General features: G+C 44.3%; 1 protein-coding gene across 1 annotated transcript in view; it reads left to right on the forward strand.

Moving 5' to 3' along the window:
• Positions 1–19520, forward strand: part of LOC138473084 (neurotensin receptor type 1-like) — a 692824-nt gene that overhangs the window by 486828 nt on the left and 186476 nt on the right. The window contains exon 2 of the mRNA XM_069611583.1: positions 14890–15970. Coding sequence (XP_069467684.1) covers positions 15064–15970 — 907 coding nt within the window. The 5' untranslated portion in view covers positions 14890–15063. The remainder of the gene's footprint in view (positions 1–14889; positions 15971–19520) is intronic.

Raw genomic sequence — 19520 nt, forward strand, 5'->3', positions numbered from 1 at the left:
CAAAGAGCATATCTTGGCTTTCTGGTGTTGGCAAAAAATAGGGAAACCTAGATAAAGTATACCAGCTACCGAAACCAAGTTATCTCTGTCTATGTTCCACCTAAACAAAGTCTTCTTTCTACTTTATCTACCTCCTGCCCCTACCCACGAAGCTAAGAACCTCAGGGTCATCTTTGACTCCACACTTTCCTTCTCCGCACACATCTCTGACATCTCTAAAAAGTCAAACTTCTTACTGCACCACCTTTCCTCTCCTTCCCTCAGAAGCTCACTGTCTCCCAAGCTCTGATTCTCTCTAGGTTGGACTGCTTAACAGCCTCTTTGTAAATCTACCTGCCTCCACTCTCTGCCCTTTACAACTAATACAGAACAGGACTGCAAGACTTGCCCTTGGCCTCAAGCTCTGGGATCGTATCTCTCCAGCTCTGAAATCCCTTCATAGGCTGCCAGTGGATGCAATGATTAAATGTAAAACTCTTTGCACTGTCCACAAGGCTTTCTGGGGCCTGGGTCCAAAATAACTTCAACTATTCCTCCATAAATACCTCCCCTCTCGAGCCCTTCGCTCCTCTACCTCTAACTCGCTCAGGGCCAGTTGTTTTTCAAAGAAACGAGCTGGGGGCAGATCTCTGTCTTCGGCTGGGGCCTCCCTTTGGAACTGCCTCCCTGCCACCTTGAAACATGAGGAGAACCATCTATGGTTCTGGAAGCTCCTCAAGACCTTCCTCTTTGCCTCTGCCTTTGCCCCTCTTCTCCCCTGCTGATCTGCTTTCTCGGCACTGTTGCACCTGGCCACCCCTGACCTTCGGGCCCGGGTACCTACTCACCCTGCCACCCTCCTGCACTGCCTCCTGGCCACCCCTTGCTCTGGAGCCTGTATCTGTACCCATACAGCCCCCCCCATTCTTCTTCTGCACTTATCCGATACACCCGATCTGACTGACCTTGCACTTTGCCACTCACAGGCTGCACTACCATTGTTCTTGATCACCTTATATATTTATGTATTACTTATTATTTATCTTGTTCTCTCCTAAGCTCTGCACTTTCCAATTTCTCCCCCCTCCCATGCACTTTCCCACTTTTTTGCTTCCCCATGCACTTGAGTGTTCTCAATGTCACTGGGCCTAGTAAGATCGTTGTTTTTGTTTTCTCCCCTGTCCCCCTTCTCTTTGCCTGGTCACGCTCTGAAATACCTGTATATGAGCACAATATAAATAAAATATCATATCATATCATACTTTTTCGAAATGTGTAAGATCTTGGTCTTCCAAGAGTTAATACTCAGGAAGTTATCATTTGCAAAGTCCTTCAATGCATTTAAAACACTCTGAAGACCAATTGGGGTACAGTCGAAAAGTAAAAAGTCATCAACGTAGGCTAACAATAAAATACTAATTTGACCCAGTTTAGGTGGGTCAAAAGATACAGGAGTCAAAGATTCCCCAGCATCAGATACATATAAATTAAAGAGGCATGTAGCAAAAATGCATCGCTGCCTCAAACCGGATCTTGTTTCAACTTCACACGAGAGTGAGCCTTCTTGGTCCAGTCTAACTTGAATGACTGAATTAAACCAATCAGCAATCTTAGTAACCCTTCAGTGATACCCCATTTTTCCAGCTTAGCCCACATATGCTGCTGATTGACTCTATCAAAGACTGCTGACAAATCTATTGAGGCCATATATATTGACTGACACCTTCTAGACCACTAGTTCTTGCAGGTGTTTTACTACAAAGCCATTAACCGAAAGCGCTGTGTTCTTTCCTAAATCCTGTCTTATACTTGTTCAAACGACCAATACCTAGAGCCCAATTCTCCAGATGGGGCAATAAGCTGGATACAAAGACCTCACTGTTTGCATCCATTTTGGAGATAGGACAATCATTCTTAGGATCGGTCTTTGCAGCCCTCCTACATATCAAGATTACGTATGATATATGTCAGGTCTCCGGAAACCGCTCCAATGCAGCAATCTCTTTGAACAGTATAAGGAAGATAGAAGCCCAAGTGACAAGGTATCCTTTAAATAACCAATTACATTAATAATTTTGACATGGGGGCCCTAGATTCACTGATAGGGTGATACTCCTCGATCAATCAATATTCACTTCCTATTTCCTCTCCGGGGCATTCCCATAAGGCCTGCCATACTTAAACTCTCCAAATACACTACTTGCAGAAAACAAAGTGTCAACTGGGACACCCCATCTGCCTCCATCACACACTTAGTTTAACAAGTGACGTGGCTGATCTCCAGGGCATTAACCTTCCAAAATTCACAGCTATTGCTATTTTTAAGAATCCCTAGCAATAGTTCAACTTCCCTTTGCAGCATAACTGAGCGATGTTGTCTCATCCAGTTTTTAAAGCTTTGCTCAACTTTTCTAATCAAGGATATGTTAACGTCTAAGTGTATTCTTGGCCTGTTAATAGCCCTGATTTTTAGTCACGTATTATTTATATCGCGACAAAGTTTTGGGATGTCTGTTTGAGAATCCTAGCATGCATCACTGGAGGTAGCTAATTCAAAAGAAAAGTACTGCCCACTCCTTTTCAACCCGTGAATGCAAATCATGCCAGTGAGAGCAGCTGACAGGCATTTCAATCCAGCTCAGGAAATGAGGGTTCCACGCGTTCAGAAGTAGCTTCTAGACAATGAAAGAGATGCTTCAAAATTCAGAAAAACATTCAAAAAGAGACATGGGCAGAATAGGGGGAAGTGACAAAGTCAATCGATGTAATTTGAGCATAAGTTAACTCTCCATCTTCTTTTCTATTGCTCTATCGATTTAGGTATCTGTACCTTTTAGTTTTGAAATACTTCCTCAATTTTAAAAGTTATTTCCTGAGAAAGCTTTCTGGTAAATCATTAAAAGAATCACGAACCTGACTTCTGTTCATCTTGGAGCTATTTCTAACATAATAAAGATATTTTGTTCTTTTATGCGGGTAAAGCACACGTTTATTTCACCTCCATGTTCAGCTGCTTACATCAATATCAATAAGACCACAACGTTGTGTGACTCTAAAGTGAGCCCTGAAAACGGCTTTTGATCCTACACTCAGCTCATGCAGAGCCAGCCGCTTGATGCATAACGAACCTTATGCGTCTATGCTCTGCACACCGAACTCATTATTTATACCACAGCCAATATTCCCTTACCCCAGGCCCACTCTGAACGATCAACCCTTCTGTCAGTCCGTAAGCCTCACTCTGAAGACCCTGACCCCCTGCCAGCTCAGCAGAGGCATAGCCAGAATTGTCTAACAAGTAGGGCCTGAAGATAATGTAATTGGGCCCATCAGAGATCCATTGACATCTGTGAATGTCCACATAGCACTTACTGATTTTGGGTGGACATTGCCCACTCAGGCCCTACCCTGTCTACGGCTCCACCGCCCAGTCACTCTCCGTGCACTGCTAATCCCTTCTGCGAATCACCATGCCTATGCAGAGTCCCACTCAACCATAGAGCCCTCTCCTTGCTTATTCATGCTCTGCACACAGCCAAGCTCTGCACCATCATTCATGGTCATATTGTTATTATTATTATTATTATTATTATTATTATTATTATTATTATTATTATTATCATTATTATTATTATTAGTCGTAGTAGTAGTACTAGTAGGGTGTGAATAATGCACCATTTCTGTTGCTACAAGATGATGTGGAGATGTCTGAACTTGGGGTCATGAGAAGTCTGCCAGGCTGTGTGCAGAGACATTGCAAGGAGTTCATCTGTAAATGAACAAGCCTAGGGGTCCAGAACGGCAACTGGAAACTTGCTTTCAGTTGTCAAAAGCCTCCCTACACCAAGTGCTCATACTTTCTACTGCATATCTCGGGAGGATAGCTCAGCAGCAATGTGCTCACCTTGGAAGCAAGACGACACAGAGCACCACAGGTTCGATCCCCGGGTCAGTGCTTAGAAACCTCTGGGTATTAAGTGTGTTATAAATAACCAATCATATCATATCATATGGAACTGCTCTTCCATTTACCCAAACTGGTGATGGAAGCTGCTGGAAAGCTTTGAGGCTTGCGGTACATTCGGCAGTTTAAGTATTCACATCACCTGCCCCCGATCTGAAAGAAGTAAAACAAGTCTTCATAGTTGATGTATTTGCATTGGGCCTCATTACGACCCTGGCGCTCCCGTAATGAAGGGGGCCGGTACGGGACCGGCCCCCTTCATTACGGGAGCGCCGATTACGAGCTTCCCTTTGCGGGACCCGGATCGGACGCCTGGTAAAACCAGGCATCCTTTCCGGGTCCCGCGAGGGGAAGCGGGAGGTAATAACGGGCCAGTTGAAATCTATGGGGGCTCAAATGGGAATGGGGAATGGTTCCTGCAAGGAGGAATTACCGGGTCCTCCTATGTCGGAATGACCCGGTAAGTCCCCATTGCAGGAACCCGGTAATGGAGCCCGGTTTGGAGGCAGCCATGGTGCTAATAGCACCATGGCTGCCTCCAAACTTGTAATGAGGCCCATTGTTTCCAAACTGCTGAGTTCATCCATCCAAGCTGATTTGTATGACTCTTGAGAAACTTTAGCTCCCTCTGGCTTATCTTCCGTTGGCCATGGGTGCTCATGTTTTCCAGGCCCATGTCATACTGCCTTTAATGGAGTGCTTCAGGACCCTTCAGTGTGAAGCACATCACTCACCATCTTGAAGCCAGCTCAGCCTGAAAGGAATGAAGCATAACAAAAGATGGCATTTGACTGGTCAAACGCCAGTCTATTCATGTGCTATTGACGCCTCCAAGCTCTCACACCATAATATGAGTAAGAAGGAGAAGCAAGAGCGTCTTTCTTTGCCACTTGCTGGCGTGACTTTGATACCTCAACCTATAAGTCTCCAGTAACCCAGGTAGGGGTGCCTTCTTTGCTCTGCCTCCCTCCAGACTCCTGCTTTTCAATGGACTGCACAGATGGATGCTAATACCTAGAAGAGGTTCTATAAATATGTAAGTATTTTAATTAAACACACCATCTGCAAGATAAATAAATAGCAAAAGACTGAGTGAAATCCACCCCTGTGGAAAGAGCGTAGAAGATGCAACAGGAAGAAGAATGTATCACTCGGAGCCTGAATACAGGGGTGATAGGCAAATAATAAACCACACAAAAGGATATGTCTTGCTGGTGAAAAATCCACACAGGAGAGCTAACCAGTCTCTAGGGCCCAAATGGACAAGGGTGCAGGGGTGGGGGGCAGGGGGGGGGCAGTTATTGGTCAATCGTACATTGTTTTGGTTCGTTAGCAGTGATGAGAGCGGATTGAGCTCAGCACGGGTACGTTGGATCGTGGATTCCGAACGGCATCGAGCAGGTGTGAATGCAGTAGCTCTGTGCGGTTCGGTTGCAGTGTTCGGTGAAGCAGGTCGGGCATTCAGCAGGATCTGTTGGAAGTCAAGCTGGGTTAAGTCGTGTTGTAACCACCAGGAAAAGTCAATGAGTGACGCCCCAGCAATTCATTGGATGGAGGTGATTCGAATCAGTGATCCCGCTGCTCGATGTGCAGTTTGATGAAGTGGCGAAAAGGATTAAAGCTCCTGTTCAGTATTTGGGTGGGTGAAACAGCTGAAATTCACTCCGGAGAGAAATTGACAACTTCAGTGTAAAATGTGTCTGCTTTGTCCCGTGGAGCAGAATTGGACATTGTGCACGTTTTCCCAAATTTCATTTTTGCACTGTCGGCCTTTTAGGGGACTGGAAAACTTTTTGGCCGCCTAATTGGCTTAAAAGAGGGCAAAAAAAAACGTTTTAAAAAAACGTTTTTTTAGGAAAAATTTGAAATTTCAGACAAAAAGCAAAATTTGCCTAAAAGTGGCATATCAGAAAAAAGTCTGCCTTTGAGGTGAATTTGACCAAATTTGATTTCACGGGTGGTAATTGTTGAAGTTAAAGAACAGAGCAATGAAGTGTATGCATCCACATTCTGGCTCATCATATGGGTCCTTCCAGAAAAATGAACGCGTGCACCCTTGCTCTGAGTGTTTCAGCAAGGTTGTTATATTGTACATATGTTGTTTGTGCTGGTCAGGCCCATGCAAATTAAAGCACATTGATGCGCAAGTAGAACTATTTCTGAACAAAAAGTAAAAGTTAGCATGACCATGTTCACTCTTCCAACACTGTCCGTCCACTGTACTAACTCCACTCAACTCTGCATAGCCCATCACTTTTGTGAAAAAAAACACAAAATGATTTACAATAAGAAAGCAGCACAGTCATTCTCTACATTTTATGAAAATGAGACCGGGGTGATTTCTGGAGTATGCATAATAGTTAATGCTCGAAGAAATGAAGACCCAGGGATGTAGAGCCAACTGGGAGGTTGTCAATGGGCTGCCATTGTGAACTGGAAGCACTGGGAATAGTTTTCAAAAGCACATCTATAATATTAAGCATTGGCAAAGCCAATAGGTCTGGATTTGCAAATGTTGAGGGTAAGTCTTTTGATGTCCTGCAATATATGTCCTCAAGAACCCCTTATCAGCAAGCCACTGAAAGAACCTCGAGTAAAATCTGCAGGGAGACTGATTTCAAATAGCAAGTTCTGCACAGAGCGCACAGGGTTTTTTAACTATAGCCAATTGTTCAAAAACAGAATGCAGGAGCCATTTTGGTGTGAAAGGTGCAATGCTTTCACACCATATTCGAAGCCAGGGTAAGGCTGCTTTAAATTAGAACTCAATGGCATTTTCCCTGCGTTCCTATGTTGCTTAATGTGACATGGCCAGTAAGCTGCGTCAGCCACATGGGCAGTATTGCTTGGGAGGGCCCCAATGTCTGTCTTTTCCCCCAGTGCCAGTGTGTAGCCAGCTGGTCCTTTTTGCCTTACCTCCAAGATCAAATGCTTGTCAGTGTATTTCTGTTGTGTTTAGAAACAAGAGAAGCAGCAGATTCATGAAACTGTACCCTCAGAAAAAACAATTGATTTACAATCCGACCACAACATTGATCCTTCATGGAGAGAGTGAGAACTGTCGAGAAGTAGGGACACGGCCGCATTGCAAACGCATTCCAGACACCACCCACAAAGATTTCAATAAAAACCCTTGCGCCGCCTGCGCCGCCTCTGAGGAGGCCCGTCAGTGCCATCTGCGACAGTAGATGAATACATATTCTGTGCTTTCTAAAGTGAAAACACAGCTTCTCTAAAATGCAACGCGGTAGATTCTCAATGCAACCTACCCGGGTCGGATTATTCTTACATGCATATACTAGAAGCCAACAGCACCACACATATGCAGGGAAAACAATACCAATGGGGGAATAGAGTGGGCCCTATTCATGGAAATAGGAGCATTGACCCTGCAAAGTTTGTGCCTCGAATAGACCTTTGCGCGTCCTTGTGAAATTAAGGTAACCTGCGCTCTATACATATTCACAGAATTCCCCATTCAAAACAGTCCTATGTGCAAGATCGGCTGGAATGCCCACGACATGCCACCACGCACAGCATTTCCAACCTTGCATACAGACCTTTGCGCACTCCTTGACTGCGAAGCAACGCACCATGGAAAAGCAGCAGGTGAACCCCCACTACGAAGGCAGCACAACGGCGACACTGCGTAGTGTCCCGCATAACTGTTCCCAGCACCCCATCAATATACATAACATGTCGTGTAAAAGTTGTAATTTCCAAGGAAATATGCGTGTAAACCCCCCATTCCTGCACCCCTCTATACTGATAACACCCACACCTAACTTCTGTTGGAATCCTGACTGCGTGCACGCACACTTAAATCCAAACCAATCCAGCATGCAATCTTACCTCTGCACAGTGATTCCTGTGTGCAAGTGTCTGTATGCCTGCCTTCGGGTGGCGACTACTTTGTGAGCTTTGCGTGGTCATTTCCCCTAGATGTGAGATTACATGGTCAGATCATGAATACGATTGTACCTGCGCAGTAGTGGGCGTACGATCGTCACGCCTGGCCTGTCCCTCTAAGTGCCCACAATTTTCCTTGTTCTTCCTCATTATGCATGTTCCGCCCCCTACTCTGGTCTATACACAGGCCACGCCCACGCTCCTCGAGGTGTCTAGCGCAATATGATCTACTGCACGCAGAGACGTGCCGGACATGCACGAAAGCCCCGCAGAGCACTGATTTCCCCCCGCTGAGTCGATTCCATGAATTGATGGACAGGGTTTGGCTCATGGTTTGGTGCGCAAAGTCCCTATTTGCTGCGCAATAAATTTCATGAATGAGGCCCTAAGTGTAATCTATATAGATCTTTCTCTAATCTTTCTCTGTTAACAATACTTGTCGTTGATATTGGAGAAAATAAAGTTTTTAAATAATGTGTCATCAAACCAAAGTGATGTGATCACAAAGGTGCATAGGTTAGGAGAGTCTTTAAATTATATTGGCTGATCCACGGCAATGCTCACAGTAAACTGTACATTTAGGTTAGAAATAGCTGTGTAGAAGTATAGATTTGAATTTGGATGTGCGTATGCATGCAAAAGTACAGCGATTTTACAAGCAGTTTAAAATCTTTCCTTTTGTAGCCAAGCTGCCTGTGATTACTCCAGAATAAAGTTGGGTTCATTTGTATTTAAATAAAACAGAGTTGTTACTCCATAGCCTGTTTTTTATCCCAGAAATGAGGGGTGGAATTGTTTAGCACGGGGTGTTAAATCAGGGAGTGCGCCTTAGCAGAATTAAGAATTGTGCCCACTAAATATCCGACAGCATGTGTTAAGCGTCTTGACAAGAAAGTTCTGTCATTTTAGCAAATGGAAGGCCGAGAAGTGCCAGCAATTGCCTCGTTGCAATGCGGAAGGAACTCTGTTCTGTTCCATTAGTTGCCCTTTCAAAGTTTATGAAAAATGTTTAGTCGCCAATGAAAAGAAAATTAAAATGGTCGGAGCGTGGGCTTTTTCAATAGAGGAGTTTGGGAATTTCAGAAACATATGTGTACCTGATAAATGTTTCAATAAATCGCAAATATTCTATGCTTTTCAGTCTAACTTTATTATAGTTAGGGTTGTAAATTATCAAAAATTGCATTTTTATAGCTCGAGAATCTATTTTCATATAGCCTGACTTTGTTTGATATTTCCATTCATGGATCAATAAACATTGATCCATAAATGTAACCTGAAATTAGATATAGCCCATCCCGCTTTCAGCTTGGGTAGGCACAGCTTCTTACAAGATATTTATTTAATGTATTTATTTGTCATGCACTGGTGCCTGCAGGCGTCAGGGCGCACATAGACACAAGAGGTGCATTCAAGATAAGACAAGATACAAACATATGCTTGGAGTCTTGCATTCCCAAGGGAAAGAACTCACTGCTGGTTCAAATGTGTTCAGTATAGCGTTGTGTATGCATCCATGGTGCGCTCGTGCTGTAAATACACACCGTGGAAGAAACCCCCTTGTGATGATATTTATTCCGCCACCCTGTGCAGGAGCAACCCATGCCAATGTTCCAGATCTTTGATGATCCTTTGCGGGATTGTTGCAAGGGATACTTTAAGGAACATGTTCAGGCCGGTAATGCTGATCCGTAGGCACTTAACTCTATATGCGTCATGGAGTCAAATGACGAGTTCAGCGGTAACCCGCCAGTGCTACCTGCTGCCTAACTCATGATACCGTTCCGCTGCCTAATATCCTTGTGCCACCGGTACAGTCCCGACGGCCCCTGGATGTCATGCAGTGGAAAGCGCAAGTCCCCATTCCACTTGGAAAGTGGACATGGAAGCACTGGCACCGTTGATAACGTTGCTTCAGTGAAACTTTTGCCTGCAGGGGCTGGTGTCCCCAGCAGGTCACACCTGCCGGGAGCAATGGCCCCTGTAGGCATAGTTGTAGTTTGGTGGTCCGAAAAGGGTGCCAGTATGTTGCTACCAGCACCTTTATTTCCGGACCGCCAGACTTAGAATGAGGCCCATGGTCTTTGGCGAATGTATTATCCATGACACTAAGACCATATTTTCAAAATGGATTTTTAGCCTAGCCTGTGCTTTTCATGAATGTGGGCAATACCTTTTCCTTGTTAGCCATTCATGTTTCTAGTTTTGGGGAGATGACAAAATCTGGGCTGTTATTTGTGGGTCGCCAGTGGTATCAGCTACTCCGCTTCATGCCCCTTTTGCTACTCCTGGCATTGTCCCTGGACATCCTGGGTCTGGGTTGCAGCAGTGTCGTCAGGGACAGAATGGAACAACGTGATCTTGTCATTATGATCAGCTTTCATTAACCCCATCCCGCCTCCTTAGTGTCGGGGACCTGTTTATTTCTCATGGCCAGTATTTATAAAAATGTGCAAATAGGAAGCGTCCTGCAGCAAAACGGACAGGAGCAAAACACACAGCGTGTGCAGTGCACTTTAGGAAGAAATCTGGAGGCAGGTTTAGGGAGGTTAGGCTACCGGCATATGATCAGTGTAGGTGAACAGGCAAATGCTACCTGCAATCATTGCAAAAGAGAAACAGGCGTATGTGCATGAGTTTATGAGCCCTCTTTTTACCACAGTTATACCGATCTATAATCCCCAGATTCAAAACAATGTTAATTGGCACCCCACTGTCCATCTATGAATGGGGCACAGATGTGTTGTGGAGAGCGCTGGGTAGCAGTGTGACCACAGCTCTGCTTCAAAAGCAATCTGCAGTCCTTCGATGTTCAACAGTTTAGTTCAACAGTCAACAATAATTTGGTGCACAGCTCTGGCTGGGGAAGCACTGTCATAGTATTAGGTTTACTATGCAGTTCATTAAGCTGTAGATGTGTTATGGTGCACATGTTATAGCCACAATGCACAGTCCTGTTTTGGAGTAAACCGAAAGTAATCTAAGGCACGTCTTTACTTTTTGGAGCATTATGGTGCTAGGTTGCACAGATATCTTTGGAGACTTGCACTGCAGCGATGCGACCTTCCCTTAACCTCTTCAAACTCAAAGCTAAGCTCTGGCTAGCTACCTCACGCTAAGAACTAACCTTGTTCTTGTGCATCCCGGATGGGACCCTGTATCACATTGTTCTTGTACATTACCTCTCTTCGTGGAAGATTAGATATTTGTAATATCTTCTGTAACTCTGTCACAATTGTTATGTCTACTGTGATCATATGTCATTGCTGTAACGCTCTATTAAGATATGCGCTCGCTTGCCCTTGGGCCTGGTTTTGCCCTACACAAATAAAATAAATACGAATAAATACAAATACAAATACAGAACTTCCTATGATGCACAGAGCTGTGTTGGCAACATTCAGGGATGGCATTTCGAAAACTCTGCCAAAACAAAAGAACACACTTTTCATTCTTTTTTACTCATGTGTACATGCATTCAGTTTTCTGTGCCTGTATGTTCTGTCATTAAAGACCTTCTTTCTTATATTTTCTGGCAAACTGATTTTATTCTTTTTAATTTCAACCTCTATTAAAAAAAACATGCTCTGTTTTATGACAGAGGTTATGCATGTTATTAAACTGTGGTTTAATAACATGCATGCCATGCAGCCTGATTCTCGGTGATACACAACGTGTCTGGCATTCTTTTTACTCTATATTCTCGTCATAGTGATCAAGTGCTTTATCTGCCAGCACTTGGCTTATGATGCCAGTCAGCACCCGATTTCTATGAGGCTAAACCTGGCTTCAGATGGCAGTATTTGAACAGATGAGGCTGCTTTTTGTCTATAATGGCTGAACCCATGTATCCGGAGAAATTCCTTGTATATGATGACTGTACTTGGCATGTAAGGCTATCATTGGCATAACATGACGGCATTTGGGTGGCACTGTTTTATATGGTGTTGAGGAAATGGCTCACTCACGACTCTGGTGGATTGGTGAACACTTTATTAGTAGTAATCAGTGACATCACAAACCCAACAGCAACAGGTGGTACAAAGTTCTGAGAGTCCCCTTCCCTCCGAGCTCCCCAGCCTTTATACCCGACAGGGCCCATGTTTTCCAATGTAAGGGTCGTCCCAACATGTCAAGGTTGTACACTCAATTCATCCTGCTAGCAAAGAACAAAGCAACATTATCTCAGCCTTTCACACAGCTGCTCTCTTTCATCAGTGAGGTTAGCCTGCCATAACCCAGTTAGTCAAGGTTCCTACACCCCTTAAAGATTCCCATTTGCATTAAGGGAAGCGAGAGCATTAGCGATGTGACGACTTCTGCTCCTCTGTGTCGCATTTCTTAAGAAAGCGAGAGCCTAAATCCTGCTTGCATATGCCAAAAGGGAAACACGTCAGAAGTGAAAGATGAGATAGTGAGGCACAAGGTTTTCATAGCAAAGACATACCCAGTACATCCTACAGTCTCTACCTCGCATGAGCAAGAAACGTTGTTGAAACATGGCAGGGGACCAGTCACTGTAATACTGTAGTGCCAGGCATGGGGAGTGCATACCATTTTTATTTCCCAATTTCCTCCACAATGCTAACTGACACGATGCTCCCGGGCTGCATTGCACGCTTTATAAATGCAAATAAATAAAAGAAATGAATAAATCATTGCCACCTGAGTGGATATCTGGAATGGTGTGGCAGTCACAGACCATATTAGGATATATTGGCATTTAGTTGATTGATTCGTTTCATTTAGAACACTTTTATAGGACAATTATTCCCACAAGCCAGTCCCCTTGGCCTTTGAAGGCTCCACCCTTGCCATAACAAGACAGCACAGCAGTTGATAAATGGTCGTAACTAAAATAGCATTTTGTCCTCTTTAATAACATATATATATTTTTTATCTTATTTATTTTATGTTACATCACTTCCTGTGGTGCCACCTGTGTCACATTGCATGTGCTGTCCTTCCCTCTGATGTAGTATCAGTAACCACTGGCATTTGAGTGAATACATGTCCCTGGGCAGTAGAGCATCTGCACATGGTGCCAATATCTGAGGAAATGTCTTGGGGCTAAAGCCTTATTTAGTTCTTGCTACCTTATTCTGTGTCTGGATAGTTACATAAAATGGCAAACAAGATTTGAGATAAAGTGCAACTTTGTCTTGTTCCTCTAAACATTTGTATTGCTTTGAGGATGTGATGATTTACCTTACGCTTCACTTTATGATCTTTTAAGCAAATTGACAAAAAGAAGATAAATTCCACCTGGCATTTTCTTGGAAGTTGCACACACAATCCTCATGCTTTCCCTGCATCTGAGCGTATGAGGGTGAGCAGGAACCACTCCTCAACTAGCAAATGCCTTAGTGAGTAGACTGGCTTGGTTTGTTAAACCATGGACCTCATTACGATTTTGGTGGTAAATGCGCCAAACTAACACCAAACTCTATTAGCGTTACCGCCACATATATTCACAAAGCTTCAGAACTTCTCTGCTTCAGCAAACATGACTATTATTACCTCTTTCTATGTATCTGATATAGAGGCAGTGTTTTTCAGGTGTATTCATTTTGTGGAGAATGGGGCAATTTTCTGTTTCAGGGAACATATCTAATTAATTTATCATACCAACGGGCCTTGGAGTGGAATCATTTTTGAAACCCTCTGTTGTGGGTTTCATTGTCTCGCCTGGAAAAATGTAAAGGCGTCTTCAATATCTGTGCCATTTCTGTTATTAGAGATGATCATTCCAGGGTTTCCAAAAATCTGCTGTTTTTCCCTTCTCCCAAGGCCTCATTAGAAATGAGGCAGTAAGGAGTTAACTGCGCCGGTAAAGGTGCCAGAGCCATTAACCCTGTACCGCTTCATTACAAGGTCCCCTCGTGGGACCCGCTCTGGATGTCTGGTCAGACCAGACGTCCTTTGCGGGTCCCGTGAGGGGACCAGCATGCTAACAACAGGCGCGTCATCAACGGGCTCATTGTTAGCATGCTCCCTATTCCCATTGAGCCCTACAGGGGGTCAAATGGGAATGGGGATGGTCCGGGTTCCCTGAATGCCTGAATGGGGAAATACCGGGCCCTCCAAAGTCAGAATGGCCTGGTATTTCCCCATTCAGGGACCACAGACCCAGACCCGGACCCGAGTTTGGAGGCAGCCATGCCTCCAAACTCGTAATGAGGTCCTCAGTGTTTCTCTTTAATACAAGCACCGATAGGAGTGGCAGAAGTGTGCCCTCTATTCAATTTTGGATGCCACTTCCTTGCTTTTGGTTGGGAAGAAGAGGTCCCCAGTGTTGTTCTGTTTCTCACTTGCCTCAATCCTCAAGGCTAGCAATTTGTTGTACTGACTGGTACAGTCACATTGAATTGTACTGTTACTCTATTAATCTTTTGCATTCTTTAGTTTTCTTTTGGTTGATGGTTGAGCCTGGGCTAAAGCTTCATCCTATTTTCTTTGAACCTCATTTTATGCCATCCTCCAGTTCTGTTAAAACCTGAGCCTGCCTAGCTAATCCACCACTTGTAATCTGGACCCTGACATTATTACGATTACAGCAGCATATTTCCATGCTAGACAGGGTGTAGTGTCCATTTTGTCTAACAGGGATCCCCCCCTAGAAGTCAATTTTTTGGCAATTCTGGAGGTGGATTAATGGCAGTGCTAATATACCATATTGCCCTGGGCGCTCTGGGTTCTATTATTGCAAAGATCTGATATATTGAATGTGCAGTGTTTTCCAGGATATTCCCTTTGCTGAATCTGTTTGCGTTTCTGAGCTACCATCAGCTGGGCCCGGTGCTGCATCGAAGCCTCCTCCTGGTATATCTGGTGAAGGCAATGTTGCTAGGCAGAGACCCATTTATTGAATGACTGCTGGAGCACCCCGATATCCCTTGTTCCTGGAAGTTCCTGCTTGTTTTAATTACTGCCAGCTGCATGGCCACAGTTGTGCTGTAGAATATGCAATTTTTTATTTTATGTATAGAAAACATGCATAGAAACAAGCTAACAGTTTCTTTTTTTTCTTCATGTAGGATGAAGCAAGTGATAGTGAGATACAAATCAATTTAAATTTGATTCCTAAAAAATGTGCTTCATCTGATTGAACACCCAGCGGTCCCTTCAAGGATGTTCTAAAGCGGGAATTCTTTTCACCCAATACTAGGGACGCTTAACTGCAACCAATCAAATTTGAGCTAAGCCCAAACATGAACAAGTCAAGCAACCCGTTTTCCAATGAGTGCTTGAAGCACATTCATTTTGACAATGAGTCTTTGTGGAATGAAACTACAACCTCCAATGCGACTCGAGAAAGCCAAAGTCATCTCTTCATTGGTGCCCAACAACAGGAACCAAACCATGTGGCCATTCCTGCAACCATATTTTACAGTCTGCTTTTTATCTTTGGTATTCTGGCCAATGGACTCAGCATACTCACTTTGCTGAGGAACGGGCGCATGCGGGTGAGTGCAGTTCGCTTTTATCTTCTGAGTTTGGCGATGGCAGATGTTCTCTTGCTGCTAACCATTCCAGTTACCTTGTATAGATATTTCTGGCAGTATTACCCTTGGTCCCTCACCGATCCTGTCTGCAAGCTCTACTTCATGATTCGACAAGTCTACTGTGTTACCACCAGCTGGACAATCATTGCCTTTACAGCTGAGCGGTACATTGCTATTTGCCACCCTATGTGGTCCATTGCAGGCCTGCGCCAATCCCGCATGGCGTACCTGTTGGGTATCATCTGGCTGATCTCCTTCGCCACGTCTGTGCCGGTGGCCATGGTGTACGGGCAGTCCGCTGCTTGTATCCTGGACTATACCGCCACGTCCCAGGACGAGGCTGTTCTTGACTCCACAGTGTGTGAGATGTTGGAGCAGAAACCCTACATTCTTTACAAGAGCATCGTGCAAGTGCGCAGCGCAGTGTGCTTTGTCATGCCACTGGTCACCATCAGCACCTTCCACCTTCTCATCTTCCACCACCTGAGCATAAACCACCGCCAGCGAGAGCAGATTGGTCTGACTGGCACCTGGGCATGCCGCTTCTCTTCAACGCGTACTAACCAGGCCAGGAGCCGTCCTCTCTCAGAGAAGAAAGCACGTCAGCTCATGGGTGAGTGGTTTATTTTTACGCAAATGTTATCATCTTCAGATACAAAAGTTGCACAATGATTTTAGCCCTTGATTTTTATGGGAGCAGAGCAAAATCTAAAATATTTTATACATCATCATTTCATTATTTATAAATCATTCACACTGACCAGGCAACTAATATTGCGAGAAAAACTGGCAATTTGTAACAACCTGTATTCTTACCAAATAGCAACAGCAAAAGGTTTTGAGTAACTTGGCAATGCACACCACGATCTGAAATTCAAGAATTGTACTGCTTTTCAACCTTACCTTTAATATAATTTTCACAAAATGTTAATTGAAGGGCAATGTGTTTTCACAAGTGAAATACAGAGCTGCCAAGTGCCAACATGTCACGTGTGGTTAATTTAGACAGCTCTTGGAATGTAGCCATTAGCGCTGTGCAGTCAGGAAGTTATAGGTTTAGTATTGTATTTTTAAACGTTTTTTTCCAAGCTTATTTATTGTTTGATGTCAAGTCTTTACCACTAAGCACGCAATCAGATCATATCAAAAGGAAATTATATACACTGAAGTCTAATTATACATATGTTAAAAGAAATGTTACTACGTGAGACTATAACACCTGTTTGTTTTCATAAGGGATCTACAGGCAGCAGCTGTTAATCCCATGCAGAAAGATACAGAATGAAAAATAAAACATGAATTATTTCTCTAAATAGTTCCATTAAGTTAAAAGTGTTTGGCATAATGCTCGTGATGGCACAATAGCCAATACTTATATCACCCTTCTAAACTCAGTGCGGTCTGTTTCAAAATGTATCTTATATGTTATCTTCTACTGCGCCATTCACCAGCGTAGTAGTCTTGCAATGCCCTTAACTTGTCAGAGAAAATGACATATTGTGCCCCCACCTTGCATAACAAGAAGAAAGGACAGCAGGGCACAATGTGGGTGAGGAGAGAAACAGGAATAGGGTGGGGACGCACAGGTAATCATTTCTGAAGTTTCAATGGGATTGTGGTACAGGCAGTATGATTGTAAAGTAGGGGTGTGTGTGTGTGTGTAATTTGTAAAAAAATAAGTGCCAGTCCCCAAAAAATCTTAGCCCCCTAATACCGGGCCGGTCCCGGCACCGGCGGGCGCTGCCCGTGGTGCGGTTGGCCAGTGCGGGCTCAGTACTAGACCTAGATCGGCCTCTCAGTCTATACGCCCATGCAGCCCTCCTTGTCAACCAGGTAGACTGTAGCCAGATCTGCTTCCTCAGCTTCAGAGCCACTGCCTTTTTGAAGATGGAAGACAGCCCCGCCAACTCACATGTGTTCAGGCGAAGCAGCGTCTCCCTAAATCACCATAAAAAAGACATACTTTTATTGCTCAATAGATTTCTATGACAATGTATACAGTGCATAGTTAGTTTACTATGAAAGGCTAGTTTATTATGTAATGTGGTTTGGTTCCAAGGCATTGCTATAAATAAATAATTATTTAAGCACATGAAATGCAAAGCAAAACCTAAATAAACATCTATATCAACTAAGCCTGGGAAGATGTGCACAGTTGCTTAAATTGTCTGCATCCTAGTTTCACCATTTACCCAAAGTGTGTGATCCTGGGCAAATCGTTTGATCACACTGTGTCTTATCTGCAGCCCTGTAAGTGATTCTGATTCACTTCAAAGCTTATGTTAATATATCATGCTATTATAAAAATAAAAACAAATGCCTACAGAGTTGCTCCATATATAACAAAAGCGCAATTTAGGTATTTTGCACCAAAAGGTTATTTGCCACTTAGTCAATTGAGCTTGCTTCCATGGTGCGTCCAAGTATCAAAGACTGATTATGCTTATTGTGATGTCCTTTTCTGTGAAGTCACATCTGTTGGTGCAATCCATATGCAAATTAGGAGGTTTGCCTTTGTTTTGCTCCAGAGCGCCTGGAAGAGGTCCAATAGGTGAGTTTCTGCATCAGTTATGAGTCTGCAGTTTAACTTTTTGTTATGTGTTAAAATGCCATCTGCCACTAATGTAAAACAAAAGTAAATTGGGGCAGAGGTGGGCAGTTTAGGGTGTGTGAATGAGACCGTATGCAATTGCGTGCACTTCATTTGTGGGAAAAAGAAGCACTGTAGCAGGACTTATTTCATGGCTCGCCCTCCTTCCCTACCCCCACTCTTGAAATGCTGGCTACTTCTCTGCACCCGGGGCTGTGATTGAAGGAGGGCAATGGGCAGGCATGAAGGCCCTTGCAGAATGATGCGCCGTGAGGCCTCTTAGCCCTCCTCACCCCCGAAATGCTTGGGCACTTACTGCACACCTAGTTGGTTGGCATCTATGCAGTATCTATCCTTACAGCAGTAGTAATGATAGATATTGCATAGATGCCTACTTTATTCAGTCAACCCATGAGCATACATTCACTCACACACTTGCGCACACACTATACTAACTCTCTGCTAACAACATACACACACAAGAACACCACAGTCCCTCAGTCACAAGTCACTCACTCAATGTTTACATAGACATTACACACATAACAAACACGCACTCACACACCAGCATTCATATCACGCAGGCATATACACATAACATTAACATAACATTAAAATAATGCTTGGCTCGCTGCTGACGCTGCAGTGCTTACCTTCGGAAGAGTCTTCTTTGGTCGGTCGGTCGGCCCAGGCACAGTGGCAGCAGCAGCAACACCGAGCTTCTCAGCACATAGAGAGCAGCTGGCAGAGAAAGAGACGGCACGCCACACGGTTTTACAATCTAAACCAAGGAGCCGGTGCACTACGGAAGGGGTGGCCCAGCGCTTCTGTGCAGGCATGGTTGGCCCGGGGCCGACCTTTGCATGGATACAGTGGTTGCATAGCAACCAGCACTGAGCGCGTCAGGCGTGCGCGCCAACAACTCAAAAAAAAAAGTTTGCACTGGCCTGCTCCCTTGCAAAGCAACGTGGAGCGGAGGGGGGAGGGGTGCAACAAAAAAAAAATGTTGGCGCCACTCCAGGTCAGAGCAACGCAGGTTTTTAGAATTTTAAACACAGGCGAGTGTAAACAAACCAAATACATATCGGATTAACAAAGCGTTTCCATCCATTGAGAAACACTTTGTGAATCAGGTCCCGAATGTTTGTGTGCCATGCCCGTTTAAGAATGCCTTTTGTAAATCAGGCCTGCGCACTCTACTTGTTCTTCCCCAGAATGCGGTTAATACAGTAGACAAATACATTCACAACATGTTCACAAACTAGGTGACCCATGACATGACCTGACCTGCAAGCCGCACGTCGGCAGTGCAGGTCAGGCAAGAAAAATAAAATAAGCTGGTGGCCGCGTGCTGCCGTGCCCCAGGCGGGAAGCGCTGCGCTGTGTTTTATATTATTAGGCAATGAAGGCAGGCACACAATGAGTTCCGGTGCCAAAAAAACTCTGCCGGTGTTGGGGACCGGCAAACACCGGCACAAATTAAGCACTGGTGTGTCTCTATAATGGTAGGCAGTGGATCAGGTGGAAGACTGATCGAGAAAGAGGAGAAAATAAAATCTCATTGTAACTAGCA

The sequence above is a fragment of the Ambystoma mexicanum genome, chromosome 8 (assembly GCF_040938575.1).
Source record: "Ambystoma mexicanum isolate Mex_15411 chromosome 8, UKY_AmexF1_1, whole genome shotgun sequence".
Taxonomy (NCBI): domain Eukaryota; kingdom Metazoa; phylum Chordata; class Amphibia; order Caudata; family Ambystomatidae; genus Ambystoma; species Ambystoma mexicanum.